The sequence below is a fragment of the Carassius gibelio genome, chromosome B2 (assembly GCF_023724105.1).
Source record: "Carassius gibelio isolate Cgi1373 ecotype wild population from Czech Republic chromosome B2, carGib1.2-hapl.c, whole genome shotgun sequence".
NCBI classification, from domain to species: Eukaryota; Metazoa; Chordata; class Actinopteri; order Cypriniformes; family Cyprinidae; genus Carassius; species Carassius gibelio.
Genome location: NC_068397.1, coordinates 5,033,549 through 5,046,094, shown reverse-complemented (window position 1 = coordinate 5,046,094; position 12,546 = coordinate 5,033,549). Strand labels below are relative to the sequence as shown.

Sequence of the window (12,546 nt, the reverse complement as noted above, 5' to 3'; positions counted from 1 at the left end):
TTCGATTCACGTCATAATCTATGAAAGACAAAAGCCTGAGTCTTCTTGTCATGTCTCTGAAGTTGTGTGAGTAGTAAGTGAGCGAGTTCCACCCGTGTGTTCAGTCAGAACATGAGTAGTGCGGTACTGTACCTGCGGCTGCAGACAGAGACAGAGAGAGAGCGAGAGGGAGGCGCTGGGAGTCGTGAGGGAGGAGAGGTGAATCACTCAGAACTTAGTCTAAAGCATTTCCTGACACCCGTCAAAGTGAGCTCACAGGCACTGCCTTGCCACATGCTCACCAGCAGTGCACAAACACCAGCGCTGCAACAATGGGACTATGCTACTCAGAGAAAACCAGAACCTTTGGTGTGCTAAAAACCTGGAGAGAGGTGAGTTAGTGAACAAATTCTGGTTACAACACTGATTCATCTATTATTACAGATTGGTTGTCCTCTTTTGTTCAAGGGATTGGCTTATGCTTTATGTTGTTATAAGAAATGAGAAAACATGAGCTCAGAGTTGTCTTTTATTTTTGGAAGTTTGAATATGTTTAGATGTTTGCAAAAATGACAATATTGGGGAGAAAATGGGAATAGCACAGACGTTTGACTCTATAAATTTTTATTTTTATTATAACTTCTATTAGAATTAATTTTACAACTGCACTTTTAATTATATGGTTACGTGTAAATAATTCATTAATACTACTAATTTATTTAAAAATATTGAAATACTATTTTGACGTTAAATAGAAATAAATAATTGATACTATAAATTTTTTTTAAATAGTTCATTTAAGAAATATTTAAAGGCATACTAAATAATATTCTGTTCTATAAAAAAATCTTTATATTTTATAAGAATAAATGTAAAATAAATTGGAAAATGTGTTATTATAGACTTCAGTTCAACGGTGTCTAGTTCTAGTTTAATATCAGCTGAAGCGCACTTACATTGCATTTATGCATTCACTGGAAGCTTTAATCCAATGCAACTCTCACGACATATTTTTTAGAAATGTAGCATTCTCTGCGGAAACAAAAATTTGCTCCATTGAGTAAAAATAGGCTTCTTCGAAACGACATTCATAACTTCCTATTAGAAAAACATACTGCGGAAATACAGCTAAAAGGAACATATATCACTTTGTATTAAATGTGGATGATGTGTATGACTGATTAATAGACTGATTAAAAGAATTGTATTATTTGTGTGTGTGTGTGTGTGTGTGCTCTTGTTTTTTTGACATATCAGGACACAACTCTGTATAATAACATGGGTATGAAACAGGTATTACAAGGAGAGGGTGACTTATGAGGACATAACCCATGTCCCCATTTTTCAAAACGCTTATAAATCATACAGAATTAGGTTTTTTTGAGAAAGTAAAAATGCACAAAGTTTCCTGTGAGGGTTAGGTTTAGGGGAAGAGTTGGTGAAGGGCGATAGAATATACAGTTTCTACAGTATAAAAACCATTACGCCTGGAATGAACAGACTTTTCACAAAAACAAACGTGTGTGTGCGTATGTGTGTGTGTGTGTGTGTTTTGACTGCATGTTACTTAAGCCTGGCTTTTTTTTCATGCAAACATTCATGAGAATTTGTTCAGATGTGCTATAGACAGAACTATGACTAAAGTTGCTTCTAGCATGCATGGATATATATATATATATATATATATATATATATATATATATATATATATATATATATATATATATATATATATATATATATATATACATAAACATGCATATAAATGTAGATCAATTTAAATCCAGCAAGCAAAAAAGCAGAGCATTGTGTAGCAGGTTTTGTGTGTTTACATATGTCCGTCTTTGGTGCAGCAGTGGACGTGGAGTGTAAAAACAGAAGAGAGAGAGAGAGAGAGAGATAGACAGAGAGAGGAAGGAGGAGGAGGGTGAAAGGGAGACAGAAATTAACCGAGAGAGAAACAAGACTTAGTTGGAAACACACTGTAGATGCAGCAGATCTCCTGGAATCTCTCCTGATGGATGCTGTTTATCCGAGCCTGGCTGGGATGTGAAAGGGAACGCAGACGGATGAGATGAGGAGAGACGGTGCGGAGCCGCTGGAGTCAGTGCTGGGCTTTAGTTTGAGTTCAGGGTTTAGGCGACTAACTGAAGACTCCAACATGCCTGAAGTCAACTATTTGCTCTCTGTGTCCTGGGGTTACATTAAGGTGTGTGTTTGTGAGAGAGTTATTCACTGCAATACATTGTTGTTAGCATGCATTGGTCGTTTAATTCAGATGTTGCTCTGGTTTCTTGCAGTGCTTGGTTAAAATATAGTGTGAGGACTGGCGATTCGTGCAATTAGAAGTGTAGGAATCTTGATAATGTGTATGAATTTGACAAGACTTGTCTTTTTTGTGTGTTTTAGTTCAAGAGGATGTTGAATCGGGAGCTGACACATCTTTCGGAGATGAGTCGCTCTGGAAACCAGGTGTCTGAGTTCATCTCCAACACATTCTTAGGTGAGTCTTCATAACATGATGCAAACGCTTGGAAGAAAACATTACATGGTGACTGACCCTTCCTTTGTAAATCTTTGTTTTTGTGTGAATTCAGGGGAATTCAGGAAATAGATCACATATATTTTATTGCATATACAAATAAATACAAATTAAATCTACTAAAACTAAAAACTCCAGTTGATAAGAAAGCAGTATGCTTAATTATTGTAAATGCCTTTTAGTTGGAGCTATCCTTTCAAATACTGGGTGTACAAAAGTTTGGGGTCAGTAGATTTAATTGATTTAAGTAAATCAATTAATACTTTTATTCAGAAAGGATGCAATAGATTTAAAGTCAAGTAAAGATTTATTAAAGCTAATTAAAGATTTCTATTCAAATAAATGCTGTTCTTCTGAACATTTTAGTTTCCAACATTGATAAATAATAATAAATGTTTCTTGAGAATCAAATCATCATATTAGATTAAGATTTCTGAAGAATCGTGTGACGTTGAAACCTGGAGTAATGATGCTGAAAATTCAGCTTGGCATCAAAGTAATAAATTATATTTATTCAAACAGAAAGCCGGTGTTTTAAATTATAATAATATTTCAGAGTTGTACTATTATTTAATCATATTATTGATTAAAGAAATGCATCCTCGGTGAGCTTCTTTCAACAACAAGTCATACTAAAAACCCCGAAACTTACATGTCAGAGTTTTTACTACAGTATACAGTGTTTCAGATTAGTGAGCTAAACTGAGAAATATGGTGAAAGCCATACTTCAGATGGTGATAATGATAAAAGGTTGTATATAGAGAGGATGACAAGCACCTCTATGAAAACACTGATATCTGAGGTTGGCCTGCGCCGATGTAATTCAAACCAGTCTGATCTGGTCTGGCGTCCACGCAGCGTGAGAGAGCGTGTGAGAAAGAGAAGGGCTGAAACTGTAGTCTACGTCAGATGCCGCAGGGTCACTGTACTCCCCTAACCCTACAGCCTACACACTTACTCACAGAGTCATCAGTGGGGAGATTTTCAGACAGACACTCTTAACATGCAGTGTTAGCGAGAGCTCAACTCTCCTGAGTCAGAAACAAGAGATGTTTGAGAGAAAAGAACAAATGTGTGCTTCGTTCTGAGGGACGTCACTGGAGAAAAGAATCAAGAGATCGCTCTTTCATCTCAGGAGACTTGGGCTGTTTTCCCAGCGATGTTTTGAGTATCAACTTTGTCTGTGATGTCTCTCTTTAAAAACCTCAGGAGATATTACATTATATAAAGCTGAAATGGGTTGGCACCAGCATACACTTAAAAATTATACTTTGGAAAAACAAAAAAATGCTAATTTGTTATAGTCAAATGTATTATTGTAAAGGCCATAATGACATTGTATATTTTCTTTAGACATGAGCCAAAATGCTATTTTTGGCCGTATTTATATTTCGTTTAGTTTATACCTTAAATTCAGATTTAATAGTATTTATCAAAAATATTTATTTTTACAAAAACATTCATACAAAGTGATATTTATCATAAAGACCATAATTTTGTAAAATATTTCACTATAATAATGTTACTTAATGTAGGTCAATATAATACTGTTATGTTTATTATTTCACCATAACCAAAAGCTAAATGACCTGTAGTATTATTAGTTTTACTTAAGATACAACTAAAAACATTTTGTTCGTCAATGTTTAATTTACTTTATTTACCAGAACTAAAGGCAGCTTCAGGAGAACTTGATGTTTGTTGTGATGTCTTTATTAAAACATGCATCAAATTTTCTGTGATTAACTACCAAAAACATAAATAAAGGAAATAAAAATGAAACAAATGCACAATAATTTCTGTAGTCAATAAAGCTAGCCATTATCAAGTGAAAACACAATTTAAACAAAATTGTTTTCACGTTGTTTTCTTTGGGGAGCGTTATTTGAACAAAACAGGTTTAATCTTTTTGAATTTAATTTTGTCATTTCATCTTGTTTCATTGTATATTTAGTTATAACTCTATTCTAAGCTCTCTTTGCATCAGGGAATATTTAGCTGTTGCATAAACTGTTGAACTTGGCAGAAAAGTTCTTGTAGGTGGCTTTTACTAATATCGAACTTCATTTTGCTGACTTGAATTTACTCAGCGTGTGTGTATAGTCATGGTATCTGTTGTGGATTTAGTGTGCGAGTGCTGAAATGAACAATTACAGGATGAAACCTTCCCCCTGTAGATAAACAGAATGAACTGGAGGTCCCATCGCCCACTCCAAAATCGCGGGACAGAAAGAGGAGGCAGCAGCAGCAGCTGATGACTCAGATCAGCGGGGTGAGGAAGGTCACGGGTCTCTCCAGCAGCTGCAGTACGGCCCGCTTCGGCGTCAAAACAGATTTGGAGGACTTGCTCTCAAAGGTATAGTCATACATTACAGACCACCTGTTGCATGGAAATCGTGCACTTTTGTCCAGCTGGTACTGTTATTACACGTATATCCTCTCTTGCCTTTTGTAGGACCTGGAGGACATCAACAAATGGGGTCTGAACATCTTTAATGTTTCAGAGCACTCTCACCATCGGCCGCTGACCTGCATCATGTACGCCATCTTTCAGGTTAGTGCGCAAAATGCAAAAAAGTCCAGAGATGTGTTTTAAAAAAATGAAATGTAACTGAAGCAATTTTCTTCTGTAGGAGAGAGATTTAATGAAGACATTTAAGATCCCAGTGGAGACCTTTGTGACCTACATGATGACCCTTGAAGATCACTACCACGCAGACGTGGCCTATCACAACAGTCTACACGCGGCTGACGTGGCCCAGTCCACACACATCCTGCTGTCCACACCTGCACTGGATGTAAGGAGCTCCTATATGTCCTGGAAATGTAGTTATGATGTAGTTAAGCTTTAAGGCTTTATTTATTTAGCACAGGGCTTTATTAAAAAAAACATATAGTTTAGTTTTGTTTACTAATTCATAAAGCATATTTCAAAACAAAAGAAGTTGAAGACAAAATTAAAACACAGAATCAAAATACTTTGATATACTCAAACTAAAGCCCAGACAAATTTAAAAATCCTATATAAACACCCTCATATAATGAAAACAAAATGTGAAAATGAAATACAAATAAAAAATATTTTACAACTGCATATAAATAAATTAGAAAATAAATGTAAAAAATCAAATTGAAATGCTTAAAATGAACATAATTTTTTTTAAAGCATAAGGATTAGTTAATAAAATTTAAATGAATGGAAAAAAAATGTAACATAAAAACAATAGAATAAAATAGATATGAATGAAAAATGAAAATACATAAAACGAAACCAGAATAAAATGAAAATGAAAATGAAATACATACAATAAAATAAGGGAATACAGTTTCTTTTAATTAAAATGCTTAAAAGAAAATAAAATCATAAAAAATAAGTAAAATGCTTATTATATGATAATAGATTATAATACAAATAAATGGAAATAATAAAAATGCATAAGAGAAAAGAAAAATGTATAAATAAAATAACTGAATAAATTAGTTATTAAAAAATTGAAATACAAAACAAAATAAGAGAATAAAATAAAAGCAGAATATTTTCTCCTCATTCCACATTTCCAGCCAGTCGTAGCAGTTTCTGGACCCTTTGAACAGATGTATCTCTCATTTCCCTGATGCATGACCCTTCTGATCTCTAAAGTGTTTAGTCTGCAGCTCTTTTTCTGCTGTGTCTTTTTTAAACGCAAAAATGTAACTGGAAAACACAAGCTGTCTTTTATCTGCAAAATATTTTGTTAAATTAAAGGTCAATGGCAAACAGAGTCACAACTGAAACAGTTTCAACTTGAAGAGTTGTGTTACAATGCTTAAACTGTGTGCAGCATGCTTTACTCAGTTCAGTGCCTTGCAGAAAGTTGATCTGGGTCGTGTAACGCTGTCTTTCTCTATTATTATCCACAGGCGGTCTTTACAGACCTGGAGATCCTTGCCGCTATCTTTGCAGCAGCCATCCATGATGTGGACCACCCAGGAGTCTCCAACCAGTTCCTAATTAACACCAGTGAGTGTGTTTTTATCTACATATAGAAGACCATGCATGCTTATGGGTCCAAACTGCTGCAGTTATTGAAACGCAAACCATATGGAAGAACAAAGCCTCAATGTTATGACTGTTTGATGTCTCTCATAAACATCATGCCTGTCTTTACTGCAGACTCCGAGCTGGCGCTCATGTACAATGATGAGTCTGTTCTGGAGAACCATCACCTAGCGGTTGGTTTCAAGCTCTTGCAAGGGGAAAACTGTGATATCTTCCAAAACCTCTCAAAGAAGAATCGACAGACTCTGAGAAAGATGGTCATTGATCTGGTAGGCATTTGTGCACGTTGATTTTAACAACTTTAAGTGTTCAATCAACTCTCAAAGAAAGTTACTTTCAAACCAAGCAGCTTTTTGTTGGTCAAAATCATGCGTATTTGGAATTTCGTCGAGTAAGAGTGTTTGTTTCAAACCCTGAAGCATTTCCTCACTTAGTTTGGTTTGTTTAGGCATAGATCCACATAATTGTGCTTGAATTCACACCAAAATAACAGTCTGAGAAATGCTACCTAGACACACTGCAAATGCATGGCTCTACCTACATTTCTGCAAACTGATAAAACATTCCTATACTTACCAATCGCTGCAGTTTCCAGTTGAAATGAACACTAGAGGTGGTAAAACTCAGACAACTTGTATTCATTTTCACACAAATTATGATTTACAGGGCCAAAAGTTGTAATAAACCCTAATTTTTTCACTCTGTGGTGATTTTTTCACCCAACTGATCTTGTGCCTCATATTCACATGTTTTGAATAGTCACAGAAACACTGGGTGTTGTACAATCAGTCGTGTCAATGTTTGAGGAGTTTCAAATGGTGACAGCAAACAAGTGAATGGGAATGGCACTTTGCGTTTATGTGACACGTGACACATTTCGATATGTTGCCTTAAGAAAGTGAAGAAAATGCAACATTGTAACAGTTTAAGCAAACGATCTACAGATCTGAAAAGTCTCAATTTCTTTCCATAGGTGTTAGCAACAGACATGTCCAAGCACATGAGCTTACTGGCTGACTTGAAGACAATGGTCGAGACTAAGAAGGTGACCAGCTCAGGAGTGTTGTTACTGGACAACTATACGGACAGGATACAGGTGAGTCCTTTCCTGCGTGTCCTCAACATTTGTTTCTTCACTACTAGTTCCACAAGTCAGTATCCTTCAGCGGCCTCTGTCTCACAATGTCCACAGGTCTTACGAAATATGATTCACTGTGCCGATCTCAGCAATCCCACGAAGCCATTAGATCTGTACCGGCAATGGACGGACCGCATTATGGAAGAGTTCTTCCACCAGGGTGACCGCGAGAGAGAGCGAGGCATGGAGATCAGCCCGATGTGTGACAAACACACTGCTTCAGTGGAGAAGTCTCAGGTGGGCATCCAAAGGCATCCAAAGGACAAGTCATTCCACACTTAAGCATACTTTAGTGTACTTATTATGGAAATAACATACTTTAAAAGTGTAAACTTGAGTGCAAAATCACTTGCACGGTATATGTAAATAAAAAATGGACTATAATTTAAATTTACACTAAATGCAATTAAGTAAACTTGGTGTTTTTTTGACCCACTTAAGTAGAACTATAGTGCATCTTTATGTCCAGTTTCAAAATGATATTGTCTTTGAAAATCGATTAAAGCATACTGTTGAATGCACTGATAAGCGTTTATGGTAAACTAAAATACACTGAAATGTAATTTCTGTTTAAAGTTGCACGTCATGTATGTAACAGTATTTGTAAAAACACGTTTGTAATAATGAGGTTAATATTTAGGAGCTTAGTAGTGCTTCACTTTGTTAGTCAAAATACTTTTCTAATGCATGAAAAAATGATTTAAAATCGACTTTACTTTATTAGAAAGTAAACTTGTCTTCAAAATTGTACTTAAGTGTGCTAAGAAACATAGTCTTGAATGTGTACTCTTTAAGTGGCCTAAAATATATTATCTGCAGGTACAGATTTAAAAAAATATATACTTCTTAAAAATGTAAAGTTGTTCTAAAATATACTTAATTGTACATTTCAGTACAATTAAGCACACTTCTTCTTTACAGGGTATCGGTCAAGTCGAGCAGTTTCTAGAAGTAATTTCTCATTTGTTTTTCTTGTAGGTTGGTTTCATTGATTACATCGTGCATCCTCTATGGGAGACCTGGGCAGACCTGGTGCATCCAGATGCACAGGATATCTTGGACACTTTAGAAGAGAACAGAAACTGGTACCAAAGCATAATACCGCAGAGTCCCTCTCCTCCCTTCTTCGAAACAGGAACTGATGGTGGCGACAAGTTTCAGTTCGAGTTGGAGGTTGAGGAAGGAGCCAAGCACGATACAGAGACCCTCTTAGAGTCAGACTGTGTAGAGATAGTGACACATTCGCCTCCGTCCACCGAGACGTAGCACCTCACTACAATGGCTGTCATGTTGGCCATATTGGATGAGAGAGTAAAGTGGAGGAACGTTATTCTCCTGCTTCCTGAGAATCCCTCAGAGGACCGCTGTGTCTGTTGTTTCAGAGCCCAAATTGGGAGGGAGCGAACATCTACACAGTCTAACTGGACTTTGCAGGAATCCATTCAAGCTGGACATCAGCAGAAGTGTACGGACGGAAGGCCATACTGAAAGTGCCATAAGCTGGATTTCCTTTACAGACGTCACAGTCTGATCCGAATGTTGGAGTGGGTTTCTGTGAAGGGGAAATGCTGACCCTCTTATAAGAGGGCTTTGTACTACAACGAAAAAAGAAAAAAAAAGTGACTTCTTTTTTTGTACTTGTGTGTTCTTATGTGACTTTTTTTGGTGTCACATTCAACTACTCTTTTGGAAACGTGAAAGATGTTGTCATGCTGAAAGCAAAAGCTCGTTATTCCCAGTTGTGTATTGGGAATGCAGTCTTCCTGAATTTTGGACTTATAATATAATAATAATCTAGTGCCAGCGTACTTTATTCAAGTAATACAAAACCTTTGTATTTTGTAACGAACAGTTTCTCTTTTAAAAGGCGTTCTTATTAAGCGATTCTTCTGGTACAATTAATGTGACGTTTTATGTCGTATTAACTGAAAACAGGATCCAAAGACTCCAGATTTTTAGTGGTTTCTCTTACAGGAATGTTCTGGGGTGAATATAAATTGAGCTATTTCGACTGTATTTGTGGCGCTTTTATGCTGATTGCCACATAAAATAAGTTCTGTTTTTTTATTTTTTTTTATTCTTCCATTGTAAGAGCCATTATAAGTACAGCAAGGAGCTACTTTTATAAATATCGTATAAGTGATTTTTGTGATTTAGGTTTTTTTTTCCTGTGGTAACTGACATTATCCCACAGATGCTGTCGATCAAGCACTATAAACCCAGATTATTTCTTCTAACCACTTGAATATGGGAAACAAACATCCCAACACTCAATAGCGATATTAAACCGATTTGTAACTAATTGTTTTTTATATACTATATATTTAAAAAATGACTTCTTTGTGTCTGTAAATGTCACTATAAGATACATTTGTCAAAGCAACAAAAGAGATTTAACATTCAAAAAATGTACTCTTAAAAAACAAATTTCTCTTTATGCCTTTCTTTTCTTAGAATCTAAGCTCTTAATATTCACAGAACAAAGTCAACAATAAACCTCAGTTACACAATTGCTGATGTCAAACAATGCGGTTCCTCCTGATGTACGTTCTTACTGGTCAGGAACGGGATGTGGTGAACGTGCGTCATTCTGATTGAGATCAGTCTTTCGTTCGACCTAAACAAGTATCTTTCTTTCCTAACAATATGTACACTGTTTGCTTTTGCTTACCTTTTGAGTTAATGCATTTTTTTTAATCAGGGGAGGACTATTATTCCCCGAAGCTTTGCCACAGACTTGTGTAACTCACCCAAATCGGACATACGGTGACAATATGAAGCTATAACTGCAGACGTTGTCTTTTTTACGCATGTTTGTCATTGTGAAACCGATGATGAACATGTACACTGTAGAACAACTGTGATTTCACTGGTGGAATCACTCTAATCTCTATTATTATTATTATTATATTTATTACTATTATATTATCATTTTTAGTATTAAACCTCTGTTAAAGTTGTTGCACATTTCTTATTTGTCCAAAAAAAGAGGAATAAATTAAACAGAGAAATAAATGAAAATGTTTTGGTCTGTAATTGTTGCTGCATTTCTTTTTAAGGTCAGACAACCTAGGATTTTGTTTGTCACAGTTACAGTCGTGCACACACTCTAAAAACCATACTACATCTGCAAGAAAATAATGCTAAAATGTGTTATGCAACAGCGTGCAAACAGCATATAATTATGCAATCAGGCAAATTTGCTTCAGTAGTTTATTAGACAAATGTTTTTCATCTTGCTGCGAGATGCATGGTTGTGCTTTTAGGCTCAGTCTGCTAAGTTAATATATAATTCTGTATGTATTTAGGTGTTTTGTTAATATTTGTTAATTCAAAACTAGTGGTGAAGTAAAAACTCCTTGGATCAAATGTGTCAAGTCAGAATGAGACAGTATAAGAACACTATGGCACACTATTGCATTCATTACATACAGTATTGCATAAATACAGTGTGTAATAAATTCGTTCAAAGTATTGCAGAAATGCATACCCCTTTTCATACTTTTGCATGTGCCTTCATACTATTGCATGAATGCATGAAAAGGGCTGTAATGTATTTAAAACTATTTTACAGTTTCATGTTAATTGTTAGCTATTTCTCCTAATCACACAGACATAACAAAACACCAAACGCAGAATGAACCAACGCATTCATTCACCACATATCAGAGAAAAGATCATGCAGACGTGACATCTGCCACCACACAGAAGCAACTGAAGCGTGTCCCGCCCAGCGACTCGCGTTTCCACATGACCTTTGTGTAGCAAACATTGTATTTGACTGAATTTAAAGTTGTCATAAAACATCTAAGGATATCATGATATCAAATATTTGATTCAACTGGAACAAACCCCAAACTCTAAGTATGTTTGTGCTTAAATTGTGTCTAGATATATAGCCATCACTATATCTGAAGTCCTTGGAGCCGGTTGCATAAACTGCTAAGACTGAGTAAGATTTATTAAATTGAATTAAGATTATTAATTATTCTTAATTAAAATGAAGACTTTAAACACTTCTCATAGGTTTTTAAAGTCAGTTATGTGAAAAGGGATTGATCTAGTTTGAATCTGAAATGTAAGACTGATTAGAACATGATTGCTGGTTGGTTAAACTAGTTCATGCAGTTTCAACATGGTGGCTGTGTTTATGCAACTGGCCTTAGAATATTAAACAGACCTAGTAACCGCACAGAAGCACCTTAGCAACCATAAACAACACATTAGCGTCATGTATTACAATAACAAATGTTTTGGCTCAACAAAAACTTGCAGTTTGCATCTGTTTTTTTTTTTTTTTTTTTTTTTTTTTTTTTTAATTATGACAAATTCAAATGAAATTATTTTCAATGCCATGTGCTGTATAAACACATTACTAAAAAAAAATAAGTATTTTGAAGAATGCTGGTAACCAAACAGTTGACGTAGCCAGAAAGAAATTCAAACAGGTTTGGAACAACTTGAGGGTAAGTAAATGATGACAGAATTTTATTTCATTATTTATTTTTACTAAACTAAATACATGCACATGACTTTCCTTTTACTAAAAATAACACTTAATTTCACATTTATTCTCCTTATTAAGCCCTGTTCAAGCATCTGCTGCCTTATCAAGAAAAATTTGTACAGAAGACAAAAAGTAAAAAAGACCGAAGCTACTACTACAAGACAGTTACTACAACTAACTGAATCAAAAATTAAATTAAATTAGACATTTTAGTTAACATTATTAACATTATTATGTCAACAGAATAATGTTTACACTTTTAATTAAATCAATAAATCAGAATATTAAACTTGCAACTATGCATTTATTTGAGTTAATGGGTCCCCTGGATTTCTATTTT

General features: G+C 35.2%; 1 protein-coding gene across 3 annotated transcripts in view; it reads left to right on the top strand.

Annotated features, from left to right (window-relative positions):
• The window catches only part of pde4bb (phosphodiesterase 4B, cAMP-specific b), a 74,748-nt gene extending 64,013 nt beyond the window's left edge, over positions 1-10,735 (top strand). For 2 of the 3 annotated variants that reach the window (XM_052547859.1, XM_052547860.1), the window contains 9 exons: positions 2,389-2,482; positions 4,700-4,878; positions 4,978-5,076; positions 5,156-5,320; positions 6,423-6,522; positions 6,676-6,830; positions 7,535-7,657; positions 7,754-7,936; positions 8,678-10,735. In XM_052547859.1, the coding sequence (XP_052403819.1) occupies positions 2,389-2,482; positions 4,700-4,878; positions 4,978-5,076; positions 5,156-5,320; positions 6,423-6,522; positions 6,676-6,830; positions 7,535-7,657; positions 7,754-7,936; positions 8,678-8,965 (1,386 nt within the window). In that variant the 3' untranslated portion in view covers positions 8,966-10,735. Of the gene's footprint in view, positions 1-1,969; positions 2,189-2,388; positions 2,483-4,699; positions 4,879-4,977; positions 5,077-5,155; positions 5,321-6,422; positions 6,523-6,675; positions 6,831-7,534; positions 7,658-7,753; positions 7,937-8,677 lie in introns of those variants that run through there. The other variant, XM_052547861.1, reaches the window with a different exon arrangement.
• The last annotated feature ends 1,811 nt before the right edge of the window (positions 10,736-12,546 follow it).